Here is a 27994-nt window from a genome sequence, read left to right as displayed (position 1 = left end):
AACAGTTAGCCTTGAAATCGTTTATTGAAAAGACAAAGGAATGCAAATAGCTGTTTTTGATTTGTAAAACATTCTCCTTCTGTTGTTTCTGAAGATTCAGGTACAGCATGTGCTGAACAATGACGTGGATCGAGAAGATGCCAGAAGAAAAGAAATGCAAGGCAACCATAAATCGATCTGCCTGCCATCTTCTTAATGAATTTATAAAGCAACACCCCATTAAACGCTGTGACATTTAGAAGACAAAATGGAAAATAACCACTTTGATAAATCATGTGCTTTTATTTCTAGTGCATACTGACATATAAAGAGACTGTTACAGTTGTTTGGTACATTGAAAACTAGAGTCTGAAGCTTTTCGGTTTTTCATTTGTTTTCACTGTTACATAGTTAAATGGGAAGAATTCTATTACAAAAATCTCTGACATGATGACCTTTAACTTTTCAGTGTCACAACCTTCATTTTTAGGGGTACTTTAAGAGATGCTACATCAAGTGTGCATTATTGCAGTTTAAATACTATGTTTTTAAAATGCTTCACATGTCCCATTGTTGTTATACACTGTACAGTTTTACAACAGAATACTGTATTTAGTGGCTTAAACAACACTGGCTTTCGCTCACACATGTTTGTAAAACCAGAATCATGACTCTATATAAAGTACAAATGCTCTCCTGATTCAGAATTCATTGCTTTTGTGGGCCAGAATGATCAAACTGTAGTTTCTAATGCAGTATTTTTTATTTTTCATTCATTTGATTACATTCATAGAAAACAAGGAATAAAACTAAATAAAAATAATTTAAAAAACAGTAGTAAATGCTTCAGTAATATGGTAAACTATGGCAAGTACCCTGCAAATTGTTCTTTTATGAATTTGGCAACTTAAAAATGCAGCAGTGGCTATATGACTTCATTTTTTTCCTTTTTAATGTTCATATTTTCGGTGTCTTCATATGACATATCTACATTCCCTTTACTGACAAGGTGACTATCATGTGCATAAAAAAAAACTCAGTTGTACTTCACAACACGTTAGCTTTGCGCACCTTGTGAAAACCACTGAAGGCATTGAACTGCAGATAAACAAAACTTAAAAAAATAACATTATTAACCATTGTTTACAAAATAAATAAACTTGCTTTATAACCTATTTTCGTGAATAAAACACATGCAATATGTCAATTGTGCTGTTATAGTCAGTGATATGTAGAAAGCCCATGTGATGTATAGGTGTAGCTTTTGAAATCAGAGGCACGATGAACCTACAAGCAGTTTTACTAAAGCACATTGACAGCTGGGTTACTTTAATATTGAGCTTCAGCGCACTAAGAGAGAGTGGATCTCCAAAACCATATTATAGCAAATCAATGGCGATCAGATTTACACCATATGATACAAATGTGTACACATGTACTGCTAGTCAATGCACAAAAGGTCAGTTTGATGTGAGAGAGCGCCATCCGCAGGTCATTCTTAAGCCGTTGCATTAATCATTTGCCCGGAAAACATTTATTGACTACCATTTTATTCCCTGCAATTTAACGAAGGGTTTGTCAAGCAGCTTTTTAGATTTTCAAAAAAAGACTTGTGAAAGCACAGATAGCTGCCCTCAGTCACTGTTATATTCACAGCGACTGTGTTATTATTTGCTTGGGTTCGATATACATTCATTTAGGAAGTGACTTTTAACACAGATCAATGCAAATTGATCAAATAGGGATGCAACATTCATGAAGCCCTGGGTTTGTTGACATCAGCATGAGTCAGATGGCTGGAAATTTGTGTGCAGAGACTTGTGCAAAGGAAAACATAAAATGCCAAAGAAGACTGTGGAGCTTACAGTATATTAACTCTTCCATCACGGTGAGTTTTTACTGCAGGTATCGGTAGACTTTGAAGCAGTGGTTTCCAGAGTCCGCCACGGCCACATGGCCATCTGACGTGAGAGCCAGACCCTGCGGACCGTACAAAGGATCCGCCGTCGTGTTGATGTACGACAGAAAAGAGCCAGAACTGTCAAACACCTAAACAACAAAAGGACCTTTTTAGTAATTCATTAGCATCAACATTTTTAATGAATGTCCATTAAGTGAATTCTATTGTACTATAAATTGTACTATAAAACTCTAATTATTTGATGAAAGTAAAAATATATGGTTTTTTATTAATAATTTACAAAAAAGAATATAATTGTATTTTATATATATAATATTATTTATTAAATTAAATTAAATAATAATGAGATATAAAGTACAACATACACAAAAAAGTACAAAATAAAATAAAGTAATTGCAAAAATGTGAAAAAAGAAAAGAAAAGTGGAACAGGTTATTTAATTAAACTATATATGTTAAAAAATTAAATAAAATGAATAAATAAAATACAGCTAGGTAACTGAAAGGCAAAAAAGTGGAATAGATTTTTTAATTTACAGTAAATTATATATATATATATATATATATATATATATATATATATATATATATATATATATATATATATATATATATATATATATATATAATTATGTTACGAAATAATTTGGAATTTTTTTTTTTGTCTCAGAGTAATCATACTTTACTGTGCTATTACTTTCAATCTTTTGTTAACTAAAGCAATGAAATCCATACATTTTGAATTCTGTCTCAAGTGTGTAAATACAGTACTTAAGTAGTTGTCTATACACTGTAAAGTCGCTACATTATTTTTGAATTGAATTACTTAAATGACAAAATAACATGACAAAAATGAATAGCCTACCTGTATCCTACTGTTACCCCAGTCTGCAACAATAATATTCCCATTGCCATCTACAGCAACACCGGTGGGTGCGTTGAACTGGCCGTTCCCTTCGCCATGTGAGCCAAATTTAAACAGGAACTCACCATCAGCATTGTAAACCTGCAAGAAGCCATAAATCCAAAACAATCCAAGTTAAGACATGTGGAACAATTTACACAGTGAAAGAGAAGAGCTTACCGTACCTTAACAGAATGATTGTGGAAGTCTGTCACAACAATTTCATTCTTGTTGTTTATGGCCACAAAATGAGGACCATGGCCATAGAAGGAGAAAGACAGAGAGAGAGAGAGAGACCGTTATATTCTCAACATGCTGTTTTGTTTCTAAGGAAATATCCAGCAACACAGAGAACACTTGATTCATGCAACCCCTACCTAAATACCAACAAAATAAAAATCTATCATGTGGATAGTACAATTATCCTATATCATTTTAAGTTGACCATATTCAATAATCAATAATACAATCTAACTGCACAAAATTAAACTAATAAATCAACTAAAAATGAATAAAGTTGAATACTCACTGAAGGCAGGGCCAGATTTACTCTGTTTTGGCTCTGTCGGTGTATTTGGAGTACTTTTGTCTGCAGAGAAACAGAAAGGAACATCTGATTAATACATGATCTGGCCATGAATTAAATGCTGAAGAAAAATAAGGATATATTACCTGCAAACTGCCTCTCTGATGTTCCTTTGGCACCAAATTTGGTCACCAGCTTGCCGTTGGATTGGAAAATGAAGACACAGCAGGCCTTGTTGTCTGCCGTGATAATATGACCATTCTTGTCCACAGCCACACCTTTAGGACCCATCAGCCGACCTGCACCGATTTTATTCTGCCAGAAAACCAAGAGAACATATTAGCTCATCACCAATGAATCAGATCAATGTGGAAAATACTTATAGAGTACACAAGTAACATAAATTAGTAAAGGCTATCTGATTTTTGGAAAAAGCAAGTACAAATAAAATATATATTTTTTAAATGTTGAATAAGAGTTTTGTACTAGTTTTAATATAAAATGTTAATATGTTTAATATTTATATTATATATTAATAATATTTATTTACCAATTGTATTTTTTTTTATTTAATTTTTCCCCATGACATATGTCAATGTGGAAGGCATGTCTAGAAATGTCTAAAATATACGTAATACATGTTTTTGTACTGAACGCTTTTAATGTTTAAAAGCTGATTCCTTAAATATTTTTCCTATATATATTTTATTTTATGATACATAAATAATATTATTGTAAAATCCAAAAATTGGATGTTCTATGACTTTTAGATTGGTGTTTAATTTAATTTTATTATTTAATATTGAACTAAAGTTTTTCATTATCAATTTAATACATTTTGTATTTAATATGTTTCAATTTTTTTATAATATATATTTTTTAATTAATAAAAATTATTATGTAAGAAATGTAACCGACCTTAAACTTGCCGTCTGGAGAGAAGATGCTGAGCCACCTGTTGTCATAGTCGGCTACAATAATGTCACCATTCATATCCACTGCAATGCCAGTGGGGCGCTGGAGCTGGCCAGGGGAGCGACCTCTGACCCCGAACTTCAGTTTGAATAGACCATCATTGGAAAACACCTAGAAGATCACAGAATGCAGCATATAAATGATTCTGGCCAAGTGGTACACATTTATTCATATATCCCTCTGTTAAAGGCTGTTTATTCTTACCTGTATGCACTGGTTGTTGCTGTCAGCGAGCACGATTCGCCCGTTGCTGGTGGTAGAGATGCCCTGAAGGTTGGAGAACTCCCCCCGCTCTCGACCCCTCGTCCCTGCCACATCAAATAAGACGTCAACTGACAAATTGTGACGCAGGCCAACAATAAAGCAGAATGCAGAAATGAGCTTTTCATATTTACACGGCAACTTAAAAGACTGAAACAGTATAGCACTCCACATTTTTGACCATTGAATTTCCATTACATAATATATATATATTATATATTAATATACACGATATATTATATATGATTTTTATTTTAGGGCAATCTGAAATGTATCTGAAAATATGACACTTTTGGCATACAGGACAATTTGAGAAAAAAACAACAACAACCATAGAACTCTTCACTCACCCACTCTGTAGATGAGTTCATCCTCAATGGGATTCTCCTTCTTCTTCGTTGTACTGTACATGCTTGAGGGTCTGCGCACCGCCTTCTGGCGCACATGTCCTCCACCCCCTCCACCTCCTCCGGGTGACTTCACGCGTCTCTTCACGTCATCGGGTGACTGCGGGGCATCGCAGAGTTTGACGGCCCGCAGGCGGAAGGGGCTGCCCCTCACTGGCTGCCCGTAGAGCAGGACAGAGAAGGAGAACTCGCCCTCTGAGCGGAGAGTGTAGCCAATCTCGTAAGTGCCATTCTTGTTGTCTGTTATGTCCGTTTTGGTGACGGTTCCATCTGGACCGCTGATCTGAGCCCTCAGTGCAGCATTTCCAGTCTTTACTAGCTCATTGTCTTTGTCTTGGGAAGCAGTTGGAGGATTTTGTTACAAACTTAAATCAAGCTGCAGTATTTATCACAAGGACAGTCTGTCTGAAACAACCAGTTTGTGTTTGTATCTTGATACAACCAGTGGTTAGTATCTTGCTCAAGGGCACAATGGTGATTTTCATAGATCAAAATGACATTAGTGATATTAGACATTTGTATTTTATAAAAGTCAATAACAAAAAATTACAATTTAAACTTAAATAATATATCTGACAATAAAACAAAAATTAAAACATCAAAATATTTATAATCTATATATAAATTAATTTCTATCTTTTTTATTTACTGTGTATATATACGCTCTGTTAATATACTGTATGTGTGTGTATGTATGTATATTTGTATTTAAATTCTTTTTCCAATAAATAATTATTTTAACAAATTTAAATTAAATTGTAAAATAAATTAAATAAAAACATATATGATGTAATATATATATATATATATACTTTTATTTAAATTTTACATAATTTATGTAATATCAAAAAAATATATTTTTACAACAAACAAAAATGACATCATATATATAATTTCTGTTTGTTGTAGAAATATATATTTTTTAGATATTAGATTTTTTATTATTTATTTTCATATAAAATATTTAAAAAACTACATATAATTTAAATAATAAATAATTTGTAAATAATCAATAAACAATTATTTTAATCAAAAATAAAATAAAAAATAACATTACATTAAAAAAAAAATCTATAAATAAAACTCTACCCTAACCCTAACCTAAACAATTATTAATTTATTATTGATTATTTACATATGGTATCAGCCAAAATTTTATATCAGTGTGTACAGTATGTTTACAGTACAGTTCAGTAAATTTACAGTATGTTTTCAAACTGAACTCAGACCTAAGAGTGACATCATCACCAACCTTAGTGGTCACTGTAACAGTGGCATTTTGTCCAACAACAGCATGTCTGAGACCCTCTCCAGTAGCCACACTGGTGTGTCCCACGGCGCTGGTGGTGAGCAGGACTCCCAGGTTCTGGATGGAGCGGCGCAGCCCCTCTGTCTCCACCTGACAGTCCAGGTGGCTGTTCTCATGGGGCTGCTCAGGGAAGGCGTGGCGGGTCAGAGCGCCCATACGCTCTCCCATCTGCTTCTGCACCAGGAGCACCTCTGTGGGGCTGCCATGGTTCAGCGCTTGCTCTGTGAAGCTACAACTGCTCTGGATGTTTTCCTTCCCTTGAAGTAGTGCAGTGAGTTGGGCCTGCAGCACCTGCAGCAACATAAGCATTTGATATAATTACAGATGTCCTTTCAATTCAATAAAATAACAAAAAAAATAATAAATAAAATAATATAAAATGTAATAAAATATCTGAGCTTTAAACTTTAAAAAAATATTCCATGTATAAATAAATGTTGCTTTGGCAGCTAACTGAGATGAAATGAAAAATATATTATTTTGTAAAATTACTAGAACTAAAACTGCAAAAAAAAATAAAAAATCAGGCAACAAAATTATTAAAACCTAAATCAAAGTTTAAATTAAAACTAAAAAATACAAACATGAAAGCTAATTCAGAATTATTAATAAATGAATACAAATTTTTGATGTAATCATATGCACATCAAATAATACAAGTAAAATAAAAAAGAAATGAATGTAACAAAATTAATGTTCATTTATTGTTTTTTTTTATTTTTAGATAATAGAGATGTAAAAATGTATTTTCAATTTCTTTATACAATATTTAAATAATAAATAATTTGTTAATAAATAATTATTTGAATACATATAATTCAAATCAATGCATGAAAATTAAAACTAAATTTAAAAATAATATAATAATAGTTCAATTTTGATATGTTGTAACATTAAAATATTTAGTATAATTGTAAGTAGAAAACTGAAAATATACAATTAATTCAAGCTAATTCAAAATAAGAATAAATACTATCAAATCTCTCTCTCTCTCTCTCTCTCTCTCTCTCTCTCTCTGTCCCTTTACATATGTACTTTATGTAAGGAGTAAGTTTTCACCTTCTGCTTGGTGCTGCAGATGTTCTCCAGGTCAGTGATGAGGGCAGTCTTGCGCTGATGTAGTGCTTTCTCCAGTTCCTCAAAAGTATTGCTGATCTCTGTCACTGCCTCATTCTTCCTGTCTGTTAGCTGCTTGGAGATCTCATTTACCAGCTCTATAGCTGCAGTCAGCTGAGGAAGCCTGTGGATGCAGAATAATGAGGACAACTATGGAGGTAAATCAGTAGCTAAACTCGAGAGGTTGGACATCTGAATGTGAGAACTTGTCATATTAACATTCGTATTTGTAAGTTGAAATTTACACTCACAGCTCTGATGTGAAAAAGCTGAATCTTTCAATTTGCACACACATACAATGATCAAACACCCGTGTTTTGAATTGGAAGTTGTAGATTAATAGTCACAAATGTGTAAAATGACATACACAAATGTTTACGACATATTTACTTTTGCACTTTACTTCAGTTTCGCTGCACAGCGTCAAGTCGGCACTTTACAACCTCTCAGATCTGGCAGTACGAGTTTCAAATCCTAGCGCTCTGACTTTTTGCTACTCTTTTTGCAGTATTCCTGTTGCAAAAAACTCACTTGTGCACTTGTATATGCAGATGTGAGAGCGCAGAGCCAGGGGCGGGGCTTTGGTGCGAATGAAGACATTTTATTGGTCGATGCCTGACCAATGAACAACGCCAGCCATCGCGACTTGCCAAGAAAGAAATTTGTGTTTTATTTTATGCATATGTATCAGTTAGGCCTATTTGTATATCCTTAGCTTTTACATGTGATTTTTAAGACACTGCATTCATTTTGTCATTCAGGTATTATCTAGTAGACAAATAATGCAACATCTTTCATATGTATATCCCACTGCATATTGTAGAGTAATATCGCTGCACCAGAGCAGCTGAGAAACAGTTGTGACATGCTTTGATCTCACCGCCACGCGGTCATGTGGAGCTATCAATAGTACTAAACATTTCGCGCTGTCAATCTAATTGAATTGGGATTAATCAGGACAGGCAGCGGTTTCACTATATTTGCGATTTTTAGTAATTATGAACACATAATGTACATTGATTGTGCATGGCTGTCTATGCTTTACAATATCATTTTATTCTGGAGATGAAACAGTATTATATTCGCATGCTCCTTAGCAGTCAAATGTGATCAAACACCTTAAGTGGAACTTTTAACCAATAAAATAACTGTACTACATAGCTCTTACTTAGCTCAGTCCTGTTTAGTTAATTTGAAGAGATTATGATACTAAATAATATGCGCAATAATTATGATCCATGAATGACCATTTAAAATATAACAATTTCTAATATGCGTATTATTTATGTTACAATAAGTGTAGTATTTAGGGTTAAAATAGAGAAAATGTTTTTAAATTCCAGTGCAAAGAGGCAAATTAGAGGCATTTGGTGTCCAGAAAGATAATATTCATATGTAATGCCATTGTTTAACCACTAGATGGCCTTATTGATGTTTAATAAATAGATGTATTTAGCTCTACTCTAGTTGCTCAAAACAGTATTGCTGGTCATAACTGCTTATTTTTTAGGTTTTGTTTTTTAATGTACATTTAGACATTATCAAACACTCGATTTTTTATAAGCTTTTTTTATGTTGCATTTAAAAATGTTCATTACCTGACAAGCAAATTAGGAATTTAATCCAATGAAGAAGTTTAAATTATTTTTACAAATCATAAAAAACAATAAAAAAACAACAGAGTTATGTTGCAATTCTGGTACACGCGATATGCAGTGGGATATACATATGAAAGATGTTGCATTATTTGTCGACCAGATAATACCTGAATGACAAAATGAATGCAGTGTCTTAAAATCCTGAAAAAGCTAAGGATATTCAGTGAAAATAGTTTGCAGTGTTTTACAAATAACTGATACATATGCATGAAATAAAACACATTTCTTTCTTGGCATGTCGCGGTGGCTGGCGTTGTTCATTGGTCAGGCATCAACCAATAAAATGTCTTCATTCGCACCAAAGCCCCGCCCCTGGCTCTGCACTCTCACAACTGCATATACAAGTGCACAAGTGAGTTTTGCAACAGGAATACTGCAAAAAGAGTAGCAAAAGTCAGAGCGCTAGGATTTGAACTCGTACTGCCAGATCTGAGAGGTTGTAAGTGCCGACTTGACGTTGTGCAGCGAAACTGAAGTAAAGTGCAAAAGTAAATATGTCGTAAACATTTGTATATGTCATTTTACACATTTGTGACTATTAATCTACAACTTCCAATTCAAAACACGGGTGTTTGATCATTGTCTGTGTGTGCAAATTGAAAGATTCAGCTTTTTACATCAGAGCTGTGAGTGTAAATTTCAACTTACAAATACGAATGTTAATATGACAAGTTCTCACATTCAGATGTCCAACCTCTCAAGTTTAGCTACTGATTTACCTCCATAACAACGTTCAGTCAAACTTTCCATAAGGAAGTCATGATGTGACTCAAGCAGCTAAGTTAAAAAAAAAAATGATTCAGTGTACAGTATAAAGAGTGGGTTAAATATGAGCTTTAAATACTGGCTCAGTTTAACAGTGAGCTTAGTATTATTTTTGGCTGCATGAACCTGTTGCGAATAGCATCCAGCTGGTTCTTCAGTGCAGCTTTGTGCTGCTCCAGAACATCCCGCAGTGGAACGGTCACATGTTCTCTGTGCTCTCCTTCTGTGCATTCCAAACACATGGCCGTTTCACAAGACTCGCAGTAAAACTCCATCACCTGCAGAGGGCGACAAAAGATTGCACACAAAGATTGGTAAAGACTCCGTTTGAGCAGCACAAATGCCACTGACACTTAATATTTTATGAGCTATCTCTCCATATCTGTGAATAGCTGAGAAAAACTGTTGATAATAAATTACACTGTGTTGTTTTTATGAATTATAATGTATTTGTATAATTTACTGTATTTGTATAATAATTGCATAATGTTTTTAATAAAAAAAAATAAAGAAAGAAAGAAAAAATTACTAAATATTTCCACTGGTAAATTACTAGTGTTGATATTGTAAACTAAAACAATTGTTTTAGTAAACTTAAAAAAAAAATCAATATAAAAAAATGTTAATATAAATATTAGATGAAGAACATGAACTTGAAAAGCTTTGAAACTTACTGAAAAAAAAAGTTGAGGTACTAAGATTATTAAAACTCAAAATTAAAAGGAATCCTGAAAATATAAAAATGAAATCTAATTCAAAATATTAAAAAATACTATAATATTATATAAATAATACTAAAATATCACTGCTGGTAAATAAGAATTTGCTTGGGTTATTCCTATGCACATAACTACAAATGATTACAATAATTACATTTAATATATATATAATATACAATATCTCCAACTTGAAACTCGCAAATGTCCCAGTACTTGCACAGTCTTACCACTTGTTCAAAAGTGTATACTTTTCCTATCACCCATGAAGAATGTACATGTCATCCGTAGTAGGAGGCCACTGCATGGTTTTCATTTGTACTGCACTGTCACAAAGACTATAGAATACCCCAGATGTGTCACTGTTATAGTTTTGAATGGGGAAAAATCAAGCGGCAACCTTCCATCTCTCTTGCAGTGTTGCCAACTAATTTTCACAGAAAGTTGCTAACGGAAGGATGATTTGTTGCTAAAAGTTGCTAAATGACGTTGTGATGTCATTTCGCAATGACATCATTGCGTAATCACAAAGCAAAATTGTCACATTATCAAATCTCAGCGAAAATTTTTTTTTTTATATATGTTAATTTAGATTTCTTTGTAAAATATGCATAATATAATATTACAATATAAATAACTGTATTTTTAAATATATTGAATTATTGAACACTTACACATTTTTAAATGATTACAATAAAAAACTAATTTATAGATAGTAAACTAGAAATTCTACACATTTTCAACAATTATGCTTTAAGCAGTGTTTTAAGTAGTTTATATGCTACACTCTGAGAAAAGTCTGTAAAAACAGGGCACAATCTACAATGTTAATATGAAAGATTTTCCGTAGTGTTTTATACCTGCATTTTAAATTATGCATTGTGTTTTTTCGGGTTACAATGGATAATTTCCTGGAAAATGACTAGTATCTTTTCCATTTTCCTTACAGTGTACTAACTGATCAGCAATCGCAGGTACAAGCTACTATCAAAGAGTATCATATTAAATGATTATTATTATTAAATTTAATAATTGCAAATAGCAGGTAACTCAATTCATGTGATTTGTGTACTGCTAGGCATCTTTGGTTTCCTCTTTTTGTGTAATTTGGATAGAAAATGAAGCCTTTGAGTCACTTATCAAAATTTGCTAAAAGTTGCCAAATAAATTTTGAAAAATTGCTAAGTTTGTTGCTAGGTGCTTTTGGAAAAAAAAGTTGCTAGGGTAGTCTGAAGAGTTGCTAAATTTAGCAACAAAATTGCTAAGTTGGCAACACTGCTTGTGAAATTAACACGAAAGTGACTAAAAATGCAATTCATGTACTGGCCGTTAGAGGCTGGCTTCAAAAGGGAATGTTAAAATTTTTTTAAAATGCCCCAGTTTACAGCAGAAAAAAATATGTTTACAGCCTGGTACAAAAAGTAGTTATGGTCTATATAGCTAATTTTGCCCTTCATGACAACTGTGAGGGGGGTGATTTTTTTATAACTCATCCATTTAAATTATATTAACCCTTAAGGTTCTGCATAATTAAGGGGCGTGGCCATTTGATTGACAGGTGGATTGTTGCTGCTGTCACCACTGTCGAGCTAGGAGGGCGTGGTTTCAGCAACCAGCTCCCACCTCTTTGCCCATTTTCGATTATCAGAGAGCTACGCATGGTGACGCGCAGCCAAGATGGTGACGGCTGGCTCTGCCAACTTTGAGCTTCAAAAACGCTCTTAAGAAACCTAGGATGACATCACGGACACTACGTCCATGTTTTTATACAGTCTATGGGGAAAATGCAATGCTCAATATGGCCGCTCAAATGCAGGAATCCCTGCCTTCTGAATGAAGGAACCAATCGCTAATAGTGAAGTCACATGCAGCTGCCATTAGAAGTCCCGGTTGCTATAGAAACAGTCAGTGTTCTGAGACAAAGGCTCAGGACTGTGCATGCGCACTGGCTGGTCTAGCCTGAATAATAAGCTTTTTATAACGCTATTTGAGCAAAATAAACAACATTTATGACACAGTTGATATCAGCTTTCTTTGGTAATTTCAAATATGAAATTTAATCGCAAGCTTAGTGAACAGTTTTGTAGAATTTGATGTTTCCCCATTCAAAGAGATACGAGTTGCACCTGCATGCTCGAGAGGCGTTTCAAAGACGGTCGCTGAGTGACATGACTTGTCTTAAAGGGACTTTGACAGTCAGGATGTGTGCGTGCATACCTTGCCCTCGTGGTTGGGGCAGGAGAGGGGCGGGGCATATGTAGCAGCACCGGCTGACTCCAGCCCACTAGAGGCCTCGGGACGGGTGCAGTCCTGCTCCCTCTGCAACACCTCCATCAGATTAGTTATGAAGAAATTGTTCTGCAGTGCTCCAACACCCTTTTCAGGCAAGATGGAGGTCTGTCTGCACACCGGGCAGGAGAGGGTCAGGGACTGAGGGGGGATGTAGTTCTGGAGGCATCTGTGATGAAAAGAGTGTGAAAACAAGTGCAAGATTTAAAAGCAAGCTGTGAAGATTCTCCTCCAAGGTCAAATGGATTGTAAATGCACTGGGCGTAGCCTGAGACTCGTGGTCTGTCTGTGTTTAATTTTTCAGTCTCATTAAATTACAGTCAAAAATATTTTGACAGGACGATATAAAGTAACACAAATGAGAGCAATTAACTGTCATGTGAGGACACATGATTTGTTGACAGAAGCGGAAAAAAACTGAGGCTCACATTCCAGCTCAGTGACGGCAGAGGGAATAGGGTCACCTCTGTTTTTGCCTTACTGGGCGGATTCGAAACATGATGTCATACGACGGCCATTCTAAAGCAAAATCCCACATCTGTGACATTGCTTTGCTAGTATTTAGGAAGCTCTGGAAGAGCTTTAAGTCAAACTGTGCATGTGCACTGGCGAGTTGGAGCTGGACAGGGTTTTTAAATTTATTCTTTATAGGAGCACAGCAGCTGGCCAACAGAGTAGACCAAGTGGTGAGAGTGTTGAATTTTGAAATTATAGAAATGAGAGGCTAAAAACAATGGGCGGCAGCCAATCACTGTGAGGTGAAGGCAGTGACATATGTCACAAATATTTACATTTTGTTACATATCACTCAGTAATAGTTTTCCATATACATATTACTAATTTTAACTCAATATCATATATAATTAATTTCAAATGCAGAATGTTGCTAGACTGTTTGTGTACTTTGGCAATTCAAAAATAAATAAATGTCTTTTATTTTATTATTATTATTAATTCAATACATATGACATTGTGTAAAATTTTCAATATGGCTAGGCTGTGGCAGGATTAAAATAAGTGCATTAAACTTACATAGAATGTGTACTCTAACAATTCAGAAATAGTTTATTTTATTTTAGATTTTTTTTATAAATATAAATTTTATTTTATTACTATTTTATTTAATGATTTTTTTTCATTACATATACACACACACACACACACATATATATATATATATATATATATATTACATATAATTATTCTGAATATTAAGTCAATGTGGCTAGGCTGTGGCAGTATTAACAAGTGTACAATTCAGGAAAAAAACATTAATTTTAATTTAAAATGTGATTTAATTTGATTCAATAATTATATTATTTTGTAGAATTGTTATAAATATTATTTTCTGTATTGCTATTTAAAAGAAATGGAAATGGAATTCGGATGGTGGCTGAACTGGTTTACTAAAATTAAATTCCCAAATGTTTAATATGAGAGCGGGTGGATAGACAAGCATGTTGGATTATCGCCTTAGTTTGCTCTGCTATAATACAACATTACCAAAAAAATAATAAGAAGATAATGTACACTGCTATTTGCCAGAAAAAGTATTCCGTCCTGAAAAAGGTAGAGCTACTATCATGCTACTAAAAATGTGGTTAATTTAGTGTTTTTTAGTGTTTTAGTTAGTTGTTTCCCACACTGGATCATCTTCAAGTCAACCAGTTTGCTGTGATTTTACAGGCACACCACCGTTTTGGGCAGCATTTAGCGGATTTCTTCCACACCAGTGAACACAGACAGTCTTTAGCATATTGTGAAAGCAGCATTCAGGCTATGACTGCTTGATTGTAATCATTTGTTCATTCATACACGAGGCACTTTCTATCGAAATGTGTCAGTTTACCTCTCGCAGAAGGTGTGCAAGCAGGGCAGGACTTTGGGATTGTGATAGTGCTCCAGACAGATGCTGCACACCAGGAACTGCTTGTCTATTTGACGCACCACCGGGCTGGTGCTGCCGCTTTCCCGCTTAGCCATCGTGAGAGGCATTCAAATGAAGAGACAGACGCCTCTCAGACTATAAGACAGAGACAGAAAGAACGATAATCTTTGAATACAGCTGTAGGTCTATCTGTACACACAGGCAAAAGGAAACTTTCATAAAGGTTGACTACATTTTTAAAGGAGCACTAAATACAATGAAATATATCCACAACTATTTGCAATTTTAAAAAAATATTAAGGAAAATTTGCACAATTATAAAACACAGTTAGAAATGATGCACAGGAAAATTATTCTATGAATATTTAGATGTTTGATCATATGTCGTAATTTATCTCAAATACACCCTCCAGTTTTATAAATGTCATAATTCTAAAATTGTATGATGTAGTTTCATATTGAAAGCATGGGTCCAGGACAAGGGTAAAACAAAATACAACAAACATTTGAAAAGTGGCAACACATTTCTCTATACACCACCATTAAAAAGATGGGGGTCAATAAGATTTATTAGTGCTGTCAAACGATTAATAAATGAAATTAATTAATTAATCACATCCAAAATAAAAGTTTGTGTTTACATAATATACCTGTTGTACTGTTTATATTAAGTATATATAAATGCACACACATACATGTATATATATTTTTATATTTATATCTAATTTATATTATATTTAAATATAAATATTTTATAAATAAATATGGCATTTTTCTTAAATATATACATGCATGAGTGTGCATTTATATATACATAATAAATATACACAGTACACACATGTATTACGTAAAAGCAAACTTTATTTTGGAAGCGATTAATTGTGATTAATCATTTAACAGCACTATTATTTATTTATTTTTGAAAGAAATTAATACATTTATTTAGCAACAAGGCATTAAATTGATCAAAAGTGAGAAAAAACATCTATATTGTTACAAAAAATGTATGTATAAAATTTATGCTGTTATTTTGAACTTTCTATTAATCAAAGAAAAAAAACTATCACGTTTTCACTAAAAAATAATAAGCAGCACAACTGTTTTCAACATCAATAATTTCTTGAGCACCGAATCAGCATATTAGAAAGATCATGTGACACAGAAGATAAAAGACATTTTTATATTATATTACAATAGAAAACAGCTGTAGCCATCAGCTATATCAATGACACACATCTATGTGAACATCTGTCTGCTCATACTGAATAGATTAACCCTGATCCCTCCATCTACTAACAACATGTCATTGTTTCAGTCTCAATGAATGTGCAAACAGCATCAGTTTATCTTCCACAAATACAAATGGGATGTGAAATCCCATGATACCCAAAACATTCTTTCTGTTATTGAGAGAGTCATATGTCAGTCTGTCTGTCTGTGTGGATGTGTTTGTGTAAGCACATGTTTTTTTTTTTTTTTTTTTTGCTGTTTAAGTGTCCATGCGCTGTGATTTTCCAACTCTGACCCACATCTGATTCTGTTATTCTCAATTTTAGGATTAAAATGTGAGGATTTTGTCTACTGAAAATATGACTTTTATATTCCATGTTGCAACACAAGCCACGTGTCAGGCACTTCTCCTTAGACAGCAAGCATGAACAGCTGGAGAAACACTAACTGTAAAAAAAATACTGTAAATGAAACGATTTGTCTATGTAACGTCATGTGAGAAGGTGGAGGCAAGATCAAACTTAATTTTCACAACTCGTGTATTAAATTAAACTTTTTCTACTTAATTCCGTTATTAATTAATTTTAATCATTTATTTTTTTAAATATCATGTTATTTTGTAACATTTTGGCTAGACAACTCAGGAATAATAAATATAAAAAAAACATTTATCATGTTATCACATTTTTTAATACAATAATTAATTATTATTCATTTAATTATTTATTTATCATTTAATTTGTTTTTGTAACATTATTGTAAATATTACTTCAATGTAGCTAGACTGTGGCAGCATTTAAAAAAAGGTTTCAATTAAATTAAAATAAAATTTGTTTGGAAAGACGCTTCAAACAGACTGCATTTCTTTCTCTGACAGCCTCGTTTTTACTCGTGTCAAAGGAAATATGATCTGTCGACATTAGTGCAGTCTGATGAACGAACACACAGCTGCTGTGAGAAGACAGGAAAACTGCAGACTCATCTCTCACATCCTGGGATTAGAAGCCTCCCCATTCCCTCGTGACTAACCTGTAACGTCATACGTTCTGTACTCCATGAGTAATCTTTCATTTCCAGCTTGTGGAAAAGCAGTTGATTGCGGCACCCTGGAGCTGCGGAGTTTCACTCTCTCATAATCTGTTCTCTTTATCCTCCCTTAAGCTGTTTACTCAGACTTTAATAAAAAGCACATTTGAAATATTATCTGTCAGAGTGCTGCACCTTTCATTTCTTTGTCTTCACAGGAGGAAGGGAAAAAAGGAAGTCTTTAAATTGCACTTCCTAAAAATCCTCCCAGTTCCTTCCCATGTGTTTACAGCAAGAGAAAGAAAGAGAGAGAGAGAGAGAGAGAGAGAGAGAGAGAGAGAGATTAACTAGTCATTGTTAGCCATTGGGATAAACAGAAAGAGGAGAAGATTTGTCTCTCTCAGTCCAAAAAAGGCAGCTGTCCTTATTATTACAGCAGAGGGAAAACCCTAGGGAAATTTTACTAACAATAAATTTCACTCGCCGATAACATTGTTTATTTGCACACGTCTCGACTGTTTTGTATTAGCACCAAGTTCACTAAAGGAATTATGCAAATCAAGCAACGGACATCCAAAAAAGCAGCGTACCTCTTGGATTTGGCATACTTTGTTTTGACTGAACAGCATCACCGCACTGCCATTTAGATTTGGCTCCTCGGAGCTGTGAATGTAATCAAGATTTAAAACTGAACTTCTTTTAAATTAAAGGGATATTCACCCAAAGATGAAAATTCTCTCATTAATCAGTCAAACTATTTTTTACGAAATCCGAGAGCTTTATGACCCTGCATAGACAACAATGCAACTACCATGTTCAAGGCCCAAAAAGTTAGGACATCGTTAAAATAGGTCCTGTGACATCAGGGGTTCAACCGTAATGTTATGAAGCTAGGAGAATAGTTTTTGTATGCAAAGTAAACAAAAGTAATTTCTGTTATTCAACAAATGCTTCTCTTCGTTGTCAGAATTCGATACACATTTATGACAGTACCATTACACATGCAAGGATTAAAGGGGTCATATAAAGCTTTTTTAAAGATCATTATTTTGTGTATTTGGTGTAACAGAATATGTTGACATGCTTCAATGTTCAAAAAACACATTATTTTTCAAATACTGTACATTATTGTCCTCTGTGCCCTGCCTCTCTCAAACGCGTCGTTTTCTACAAAGTCCCTCCTTCTGACAAGCGCAGTCTGCTCTGATTGGCCAACTGACCCAGTGCACTGTGATTGGCTGAACACAGCAAGCACTCGTTAGAAATGTAACGCCCCTTTCCATAATCGCGAGCTTCATCTTTCAAAATAAATGTAAAGACAGTTAAAAATGTCCTTAGTTTTACCATCAGTTCAAGCCCGAAAGGGGAACAGAGTCGTGTGAAGCTCGTATGTGTTTGCAGTACACAAGCCACGGACGGTTAAGACAGCTGACTCTACTGTGTGACCCTGTCTCTCTCTCTCTATCTCTCTCGCTCTCTCTCACACACACACACACACACACACGACGCACAAAACTCCGCGTTTGAACATTCAATAGCAAACACTTAAACTAATATACTTTTATGTAACTGATTCAGAAGCGCCAGATTGTCGTAGAGAAGTCAGAATTACCTCTATAGGTTCACCAAATGGTCGTCCATAAAATGCGTTGCTGTTCTGTTGTAAGTTATCTTAAAGATTCCTAAATGCATCTACTTTCGCAAGGCCAAATAAAGTGCTTTTGCTTTTGCCTAGATACACACAGCATCTCCCTGACATGGCTGCTTCAACGCTAACTGCGGTTACTGAAACCACACCTTCTTTCCTTGCGTGAACATTTGGGCGGCATTACGCAAATATTTCCACATAGTGACATAGAGATGTGGGGGCGTGTTTTAATGAGCCGTTTTAAGGGGGGCGTGGCAGAGTCTTAACTTTGATGGTTAAGACTCAGTCTTAACATCTGGAAAGTTCACTAAAGCCCCCTATTGGGCCCCGAACCCCTGATTAAGAACCACTGCATGTTTACATAGAAAAACAATGGAAAAACTGTGTGGTGGAAAAAAACATTCTGTGTGAACAGCCCCTAATGCTACCATGATCAGTAGAAAATGCATTCATCACAATGCAAACATCACATATCACATGCAAACATTACTTTTCAATAAAAGGTTTTGTAATAACGGGACTAATTTTGCGTAAAAAGCAGTAATGATAATGAAGACAGAATGAGTGACAGAAGGATGAATGACAGTCAATCAGACCTGTTAAATCCAATCAGTTCCAAAACTGAAGAATCTCTGCAGAGAAACGGAACAAGGGATCAACAGACAAACCAATACATTTTCTGGATGATGCTGACATTAAAATAGGCTGTTGGGCAATATGCAAATATATATATTTCAATCATGACAACTCTCGGAAGATTTTAGCATGGTTATGGATATGACAATGTTGATGTATTTGGCCTTGGCAGAATAGACCTGCTACGCTGCTGCTGCTGAATTGCTGCTGCTGTTGGTTATAGCTGTAGTTGTAGATTATTGCTGCTACTGCAAGCAAGTACAGAAACTTGCTACTGCCAATGCATATGGTGATACAGTGCCATGAGTATTTAAGACATACTAATGCTGCACAAATAGCATATAAAATAACCCGTAGCAGATCTATACAGGTGGAGCTGGGGAAGGTGGAGGGTTTCAGAGAAACTCTGAAAGCGCGCTGCAAGAATCTCATGTGAATGCTAGACAGCCATACACTCACCTAAAGGATTATTAGGAACACCTGTTCAATTTCTCATTAATGCAATTATCTAATCAACCAATCACATGGCAGTTGCTTCAATGCATTTTAGGGGTGTGGTCCTGGTCAAGACAATCTCCTGAACTCCAAACTGAATGTCAGAATGGGAAAGAAAGTTGATTTAAGCAATTTTGAGCGTGGCATGGTTGTTGGTGCCAGACGGGCCCGGTCTGAGTATTTCACAATCTGCTCAGTTACTGGGGATTTTCACGCACAACCATTTCTAGGGTTTACAAAGAATGGTGTGAAAAGGGAAAAACATCCAGTATGCGGCAGTCCTGTAGGCGAAAATGCCTTGTTGATGCTAGAGGTCAGAGGAGAATGGGCCGACTGATTCAAGCTGATAGAAGAGCAACTTTGACTGAAATAACCACTCGTTACAACCAAGGTATGCAGCAAAGCATTTGTGAAGCCACAACACGCACAACCTTGAGGCGGATGGGCTACAACAGCAGAAGACCCCACCGGGTACCACTCATCTCCACTACAAATAGGGAAAAAGAGGCTACAATTTGCACGAACAACTCACCAAAATTGGACAGTTGAAGACTGGAAAAATGTTGCCTGGTCTGATGAGTCTCGATTTCTGTTGAGACATTCAGATGGTAGAGTCAGAATTTGGCGTAAACAGAATGAGAACATGGATCCATCATGCCTTGTTACCACTGTGCAGGCTGGTGGTGGTGGTGTAATGATGTGGGGGATGTTTTCTTGGCACACTTTAGGCCCCTTAGTGCCAATTGGGCATTGTTTAAATGCCACGGCCTATCTGAGCATTGTTTCTGACCATGTCCATCCCTTTATGACCACCATGTACCCATCCTCTGATAGCTACTTCCAGCAGGATAATGCACCATGTCACAAAGCTTGAATCATTTTAAATTGGTTTCTTGAAGATGACAATGAGTTCACTTTACTAAAATGGCCCCCACAGTCACCAGATCTCAACCCAATAGAGCATCTTTGGGATGTGGTGGAACGGGAGCTTCGTGCCCTGGATGTGCATCCCACAAATCTCCATCAACTGTAAGATGCTATCCTATCAATATGGGCCAACATTTCTAAAGAATGCTTTCAGCACCTTGTTGAATCAATGCCACGTAGAATTAAGGCAGTTCTGAAGGCGAAAGGGGGTCAAACACAGTATTAGTATGGTGTTCCTAATAATCCTTTAGGTGAGTGTATAAATGCAAGGCAGGATGCTCATTGGCTACATATGCAGCATGAACCAATCAACTTGTGCCAAGTCGTTTAACTCTCTGAATATCATCAGTTACATTTATAACCCATCAGCCTTCGCCATCTAGAGTTCTAGATATATACATATAGTAAATTGGCCCCACTGTTTAGTTACTACACATTGGTGTTAATTCCAGTGTGCACTTACACAAAACACTCAAAACAAAACAAAGATTATCCATGGTCTTGAAAAACACACCAGACAGAGTTGTGGATTTTTTCAAGCAAAGCTCATTGTCTGGTTTCCAGCATGCTCTAGCCAAACCCAGTAACCAAGAAACACCAGCACGGCCCCCCTCGCTCTCCTGCCCCACCCCCTTCACCAGCAGCTCAACGCTGACATCACAGCAGCCCTTCCCGCTTTTTTGACCGCTTCTCACCGTCGCTCCCGCTCTCGTCATGCTCTCTAGATTCTAATGCTTACTCTTAGCTCAGTAGAAATTTCAAAAGACTAGGCCTCAGTCTGTTTGTCATTAGAGTCTTACGTCCTAATAGGACATACTTTTTGTTTAGAGTTTTTGTTCAGATGTCATATTCAGACTCAAGCTTAAAATGAAAGTTTGTACATTTCAGCTAGTGGCCTTGTTTCGTGTTTCAAATGCCATGTTGTCCCACTATATGGGGTAACTTGTCACAAAGCAATATGCAATATTAAAAGTACATGATTTAATATTAAGAAACTGTTTCCGTTTTAATGTTGCTTAGCATGTGAAATATAAACTTGTGGCTATAAGCCATATAATGTGATACTCTCACCCAACCTTTCTCACATTGTGTTAATGAGCTTAATGACCCCCCGCAGTCATGAACAGTCTGGATCAGATACACACCACTTCTGAAAACACACCCCGTCTATATTCACACCCTCTCAAAATCTGGTCTTGAAGAGAATGTTTACCCTTGGTCAAGATATTAATGAGGTCATTTTTCTGTGTTCAGTCAGTTCAATCTTTTAATGAATTTTCAACAGCCAGCCCATTACTCCAGTGATCCTTCAGAAATCATTCTAATATGCTGATTTTTTTATTCAAGAAACATTTTTTTCTCATTGTTGAAAACAGTTGTGCTGTTCATATATACCACCAAGTAAGCCTTTACCTCAGCCACACAAGTATGTCTTTATATGTCCCAGATAGCTGCAGATTCAGAATAATGAGGACCAACTAGCAAAAACTGCAGTATTGCAAGCACTGCTCTAGAATACTTTCTACAGCAGTCAGTACTGACTTCACCATGAACTGATTTATGGTTTCCTGCTGAACAGATATCGTTTATAGTGTGCACTATGTGGGAGCATAAATATTAAACAATAGCTACACCCTGTACTCGTTGTAGTACTCAACATCTGCATATTTTTTAATATAGAAAATACTATATTAAAAAATATAGGTTATTTATAATGCAGCATTTCAACAAGCTAATGTGTAACCCTTCGAGGTTGCATTATGCATAAGGTTTTAAGGGCCTTTAACATATTTCTTTCTTAATGCCCCATTCTAAGACCTTTTCTCAGCAGGGATGGCATTTAATCGGATTGTAACAGAGGCTTACATTAAAAAAAAAAACAGGTCTGGGTCTAATCTGCCTGGGACAGAGACCGCCTGCCCCCCCTGGCACCTACAGCTCACAAAAAATAATAAGCTGCCTGTTTAGGACAATAGAGCTGAGCAGAGAGTCCAAGTCTGCATCATTTCCATAAATTCCACTTTCTTGCAATTAATCAACATTAGTGAGACAGCTCAGAAGGACAGCATGCGACTCTTTCCATTACCTGTGTCTAATTAGAGGATACTGCATGCAGCAAGCAATAAGCAGTTTAACCACAGGCCTGAAGAAAACAATTACAAAAGGCCCTCGACACAATAAGTGAGGTCTTAGTACAGATATCTGCATGCTCAGACTTTTAAGGAATCTTTGAAATCTACAGACCACAAGGAAGCAGTTGCACAGACATAACTAGGCCGATCTTGCATGCTGAGAGTTGCGTAAGCGGTATTTACAGTGTTGTGTTTGGGGAGATGCCATGAGTCACAGAGCACTAACAGAAGAGATGCATCCATGCTTCTTTATCCTTATATGTCAGGTTTAAACTGCGGACGTGGGCTGGAGAGGCTGGAATGAAAGAGTTCTTTCCTGACGCTGCATCCACATCCGGTCTGTCTATCCATGAATAATGAACAAATACAAAAGACTGCTTTTAAAATGGCTCGCAGACACTGACCGAGGATTTGTAGTATTACACTTTATATTTCACAGTTGGACTATGAACTATGAGCAATGATCTTAGTGTTATTGCTCTGTCTATAAATCTGTAAGTTCAGAGTTAAAGGTGCTGTGTTTAACATTTGAGTGTATAATTCCACTGCTTATTAAAGGGATAATTTAGTTTCTGTTTAGAGTACAAATGGAGGATAATTAAAAAATCTTTAAACAGTTTTCTTTCATAACAGTTCACGGCGACCAAATCTCAAGATACAAAAAGGACAAAACACAGCACAGTGGTCTGCATGACTCATGTGCTACATTTTAAGTCTTCTGAAGTCATATGATATTTTAAGAACTGCTTCTTCTTTATCCAGTTCACGAACTGAACTGAATAATTCATTTATAAATCAATCAGATCATTAAGTCAGTGATTTAAATTCAAGAACCAGACCAGGGTTGTGTTTCCCAAAAGCATTGTAATCCTAAGTAGATTGATGAAACCACTGGCACCAATAGTGTTTGTGATCTATTTAAGGCCTGTTCACACCAAGGACAATAACTATAAAGATAGCGATAAAGATATAGTTCTGAAAATCATTCTCACTATTAAAGAAAAGCAGATAAAAATAATGATCAAGGCACAGAGAGATACAATATCATTGGAATCACTTTCAGAACAGTTTTTTCCAGCTGATGAACGATAAAAAATTTGACACCCAATCAGAATCAATCCTGCTATAATGAGCTTGAGAATTTAAATGGCAGACAAGCGTACACTTAGAATAAACAGACAGATATTGTCCAAACAAATAGATACTGTCCACTGGTGTGGACACTAATGTAGTTATCTTTATAGTTATCATTCTTGGTGGTATCATTCATTTAATGGGTGTTTAATCTGACAATGCTTTTGGGAAACGCAACCTGATTCATCAGTGAATCATTCAGTCCAATTTGTGAAAAGAATCAATAATAAATGATTCATTCACATATCTGACTAGTACAGTTCAAGTTCAAATCACTGATTCAGTGAATCAGTTAAAATTGTCTCCTTTGTCAAGGATGTGTGGAGATTCTGATTCTTCACAATGATTCTTTTTCCATGACAAGAGTTGTAAATATGATTAAAATTAAACTAATGCCTTGCATAAAAATATTCTTCTAGCAGTAAAAAGAAGAGCATTTACTTTTCACACCCAAACAAGACTGGATATCATCACAAATGAGACAGTTCATGAATTTCTTATCACATCTGAGCCTGAATAACCCAACAGCGCTGTTATGAGGCATGAAGACATGGCTGTCCTGCTGCGGTGGCCCAGATGTCAAGTCCATTGGGAGATGCTTGGCTCCCGTTCAGCCTAATGAAAGCCTTGTCTGCTGCTCCCTGCATCCTTAGAACCAGATGGATGAATCTGTCCATTAATATCTATCAGTTACTCCATATCATTTACCCAACGATTATTCAACAACATATTGACTCATTAGTACACTGTAACACGCAGAAGGATAAAAATGAAGCCATTTGTCTTTTGGTAAATGATATAAGGGATATGCAGGGAAAATTTGCTGCAGTACAAGTTACGTATGACACATTTTCCAAAGCAATCATTAGTCACACTATATAAACTTCTGTTACTGTCCACCAGCAGTGTTGTGTGGTCATCTGCACTAACCTACAGTTGCATAACAAAACCATTCTGGGCGTGAAAGCAGATGGAGGAAAACATGTCATGTTTGTTTGTTTGTTTTATTTAAATATGAATTTATTCATAAATATGAATATAATTATTTTTATATAATTCATAAAAAATAAACTGCAGTAAAAACATGGTCTGAATTTCAAATTGTGTAAATTTATGTATTTGTTTATTTGCATGATACATTAAAAAGGATATAATTGTAATTATTACTACTGATATTTACGCTTTTCAGCTAAATTGGGCATTTATAATAATTCATAATTTATTAAATATGATAACTGTAATTGTTTTATTTTTATGTTTCCTGATATTTACACTTTTCAAACAGGAATTGGTTATTTCTTCTTTTTAAAAAAAAACAACAACAGTCATTGTGGGTAAAATAAAACTATATTATTTGCAAAAATTATGTATATTTACATTTATGCCAAGAGAGAAACTAGCAACCTAAAAACTTGCAACCATTTAAATTGCAAATTAAATTAGCATAAATATAAAAGGCATACTTTTATTGATATTATTAATATTATTAATATATTGCATGTTCTATTGTGTGTGGTTGGTTTTTATGTTTTCAGTCCAATGATTATTTATTTCTTATGCTGTCAAAAACAGAATTTAAACATTAATGAAAAATCATTCAGTTGTAAAAACAACACCAGTCAATCTGAAAACTACTTTATAATGACTAAAAAAAAATAATAATTTTAATGTCTCATTACTCTGAGCGCACAGGTTAAAAAGAAAAGAGAGATCCAACACATCCATTAAAATCTACCACACACTACTTAGACAAACCTATAGTCAGTGTGATTGGATTTATTGTGATGCATGAGTGCACTTGTGTGTAGCAAGTTAAATTCTGCACACACATGCAGAAATACACATTTCTGCAAGGTCAAAATATTCCAGACCACCGGGCGCCACCCAGCCCCCTGTCAACTCGATGCCAGGACTGCAGAGTAAACTGTCACTCACACGAAGACGTGATTCCCACACATCGATTCACCTGGAACGGGCTACTGTCTATCTGTCTGCTTTTCTTAACATCAACCTGTCAGCATCTGTCCAGCGTGAACCTTCACCAATCCCTGTACAGACACTAAACATGACATGACAAGCAGAATACTGACTTCTCCACAGCTATTCTTCTTGTTGGATAAAATGCACCATCAACAACAAACAATCAAATGATTTCATTTTGTTGCAATCATCACGTTCAACACCAATAACGTTATTTTCATCACACATATGCATTAACATCCTACTCAGAGCTAAAGCAGAATCTCACACCACTGCAGCAAAACATTTCTACATGTCAGTGATAATGCAGTTAGATAATGCACAATCTGTAGATGGGGAAAAATGTGGAACTGCTGATGTAAAGACTACACTTTCATCCTTCTTCTCAAATGGATGAAGATACTGTGAAAGGAACAGCTGAGCATTTACTTTGCCAAAGCGGGTAACAGCTGCTATATTCAGCAGGCGGGGCTGGTGAAACTTTCTCAAGACTACTGTCTCTACTTTATTTTAGCAGATTCCCACTTTACACAGGTGTTTCTGGTAGCAAAAGAAGATACAGAACAAGCTTAATGGAAAATGGGTTATGAAGTCTAGTCATGTTATCTTAAAACTAGTAGCTCCTTGGTCACTGAATGGACTTATTGTATCATTACTGTGGCAAATCCATCCAATGCCACACTTGTCTGATGATCATGTATGTAGGCAGTCTTTCAGTATCTGGACTACAAATCAACAATATATTTAATCGCTGCATGTACTGTATCAACACAACATGGCAACCTGTTCAGCATAATTATACAGCCTTTGTCACCAACAAACCTGTCACTTCCGCTGCTTTTACACCAAATGAAATATTTAACATGACTTTTACTCACTTTGACAAACTGCAAGAATAGTAAAACAACTGATGCATGGAACAATATAAGGGCCTACATTTTTCCCACTTCTCTAGTGAAATTCATGTCATGCATGAGCAATGGTGCATGATGGAGGAAATTGCCTAAAAAAAAAAACTGTAAAAGCCATTTGAGACAGACTTTTGAGGGATTAAATGCTGCAGAGAAGAAGAGCCATTTTTATTTACAGTAAGATTGCACCTGATATCTCAGTAGCATCTGTAGTAAACTAAATGCACTAAATTCTACAGTAATAATAATACTGTACTGAATACTCAAAAGGTGGATCATTTTGACTTCCAGATAGCTAGATAGATAGATTACAGTATATATATTTATAACTGTTTGTTAATATCAGGTTTAACCCTAAATTTAAAAATCATGTCATAATTGAGTGTGTCAATAATATGCTTATTTTTAAAACAATCAAAATGCATTGTATTTTGTTGCAGTAAAATAACTATTTGTTTCCGTTGTGTCAAAAATATGCATCATACAAGTCATATAATGCACCTAATTCAGATAATTTATCAGCAGGCCTTGCATGAACTTTACAAAAAATGTACCTCAAGAGACAAAAGAAGTCTATACAGGAGTGGTTATAGTGTAAGGATAACAGCTATAAAAAAAGAGCAAATATTATGAGATGGTATGACATTCATTCTGCATTCACAGTGAAACAATGAAACATGAAGACAGTCACATATACTGTGACAAACTCGATGACCTAAAGCACAGCCCCATGACATACTGGGGAATCTACATCCTGCAGATATTTTAAGACTTCCTCACATCCTCGGAGATGGTTGTCACTGAAACACTGTAAAAACCGTGGGTAACGTTTAGAAAGACCAGAAGCTGATTTCAGCCGTCAAGCCATAGAGATGCGTGTCTCCTGTACAAATCTCAATGAATTATTCAACATATGTATCAGCGCATTCACCGCAATAACAAAACTAGTGCACTCACGTGAAATTTGGGCCGGGTTTAGAGAAGAGTCAGCATGGATAACGGGAGAAAGCGTTTTTCATTGTCAATATCCGATAAATAATCCGGTTTTTACGTTTTGTTTTGTTTTTTCATGAACAACTGCAGTCCTTTTCTCCGAATGGGAGAGTCGGTAAGGAGGGGACAGTGAACTGAGACTGTGGGCGTGTGCGAATGCAAGAGATG

At 35.4% G+C, this 27994-nt stretch overlaps 1 protein-coding gene across 2 annotated transcripts; it reads right to left on the bottom strand.

The window, feature by feature from the left end:
• Positions 1-5: 5 nt before the first annotated feature.
• Positions 6-27994, bottom strand: LOC109100496 (tripartite motif-containing protein 3-like). Of its 2 annotated transcripts, none has more exons than XM_042739781.1 (14): positions 27791-27994; positions 14676-14849; positions 12755-12995; positions 9948-10099; positions 7342-7522; positions 6225-6573; positions 4917-5306; positions 4510-4613; positions 4249-4416; positions 3477-3645; positions 3334-3393; positions 2990-3060; positions 2766-2906; positions 6-2028 (listed from the first exon to the last, which is right to left on the bottom strand). In XM_042739781.1, exons 2-14 carry the CDS (start codon positions 14819-14821, stop codon positions 1876-1878), a joined length of 2325 nt encoding a protein of 774 aa, XP_042595715.1. In that variant the 5' UTR covers positions 14822-14849; positions 27791-27994; the 3' UTR covers positions 6-1875. The 2 variants fall into 2 exon arrangements, with proteins under 2 accessions (XP_042595715.1, XP_042595717.1); XM_042739783.1 differs by lacking the exon at positions 27791-27994 and adding an exon at positions 16974-17211.

Source organism: Cyprinus carpio, chromosome B15, assembly GCF_018340385.1.
Source record: "Cyprinus carpio isolate SPL01 chromosome B15, ASM1834038v1, whole genome shotgun sequence".
NCBI classification, from domain to species: domain Eukaryota; kingdom Metazoa; phylum Chordata; class Actinopteri; order Cypriniformes; family Cyprinidae; genus Cyprinus; species Cyprinus carpio.
Note: the sequence above shows the minus strand (reverse complement) of the source record. Positions and strands in the feature narration are given on the sequence as shown.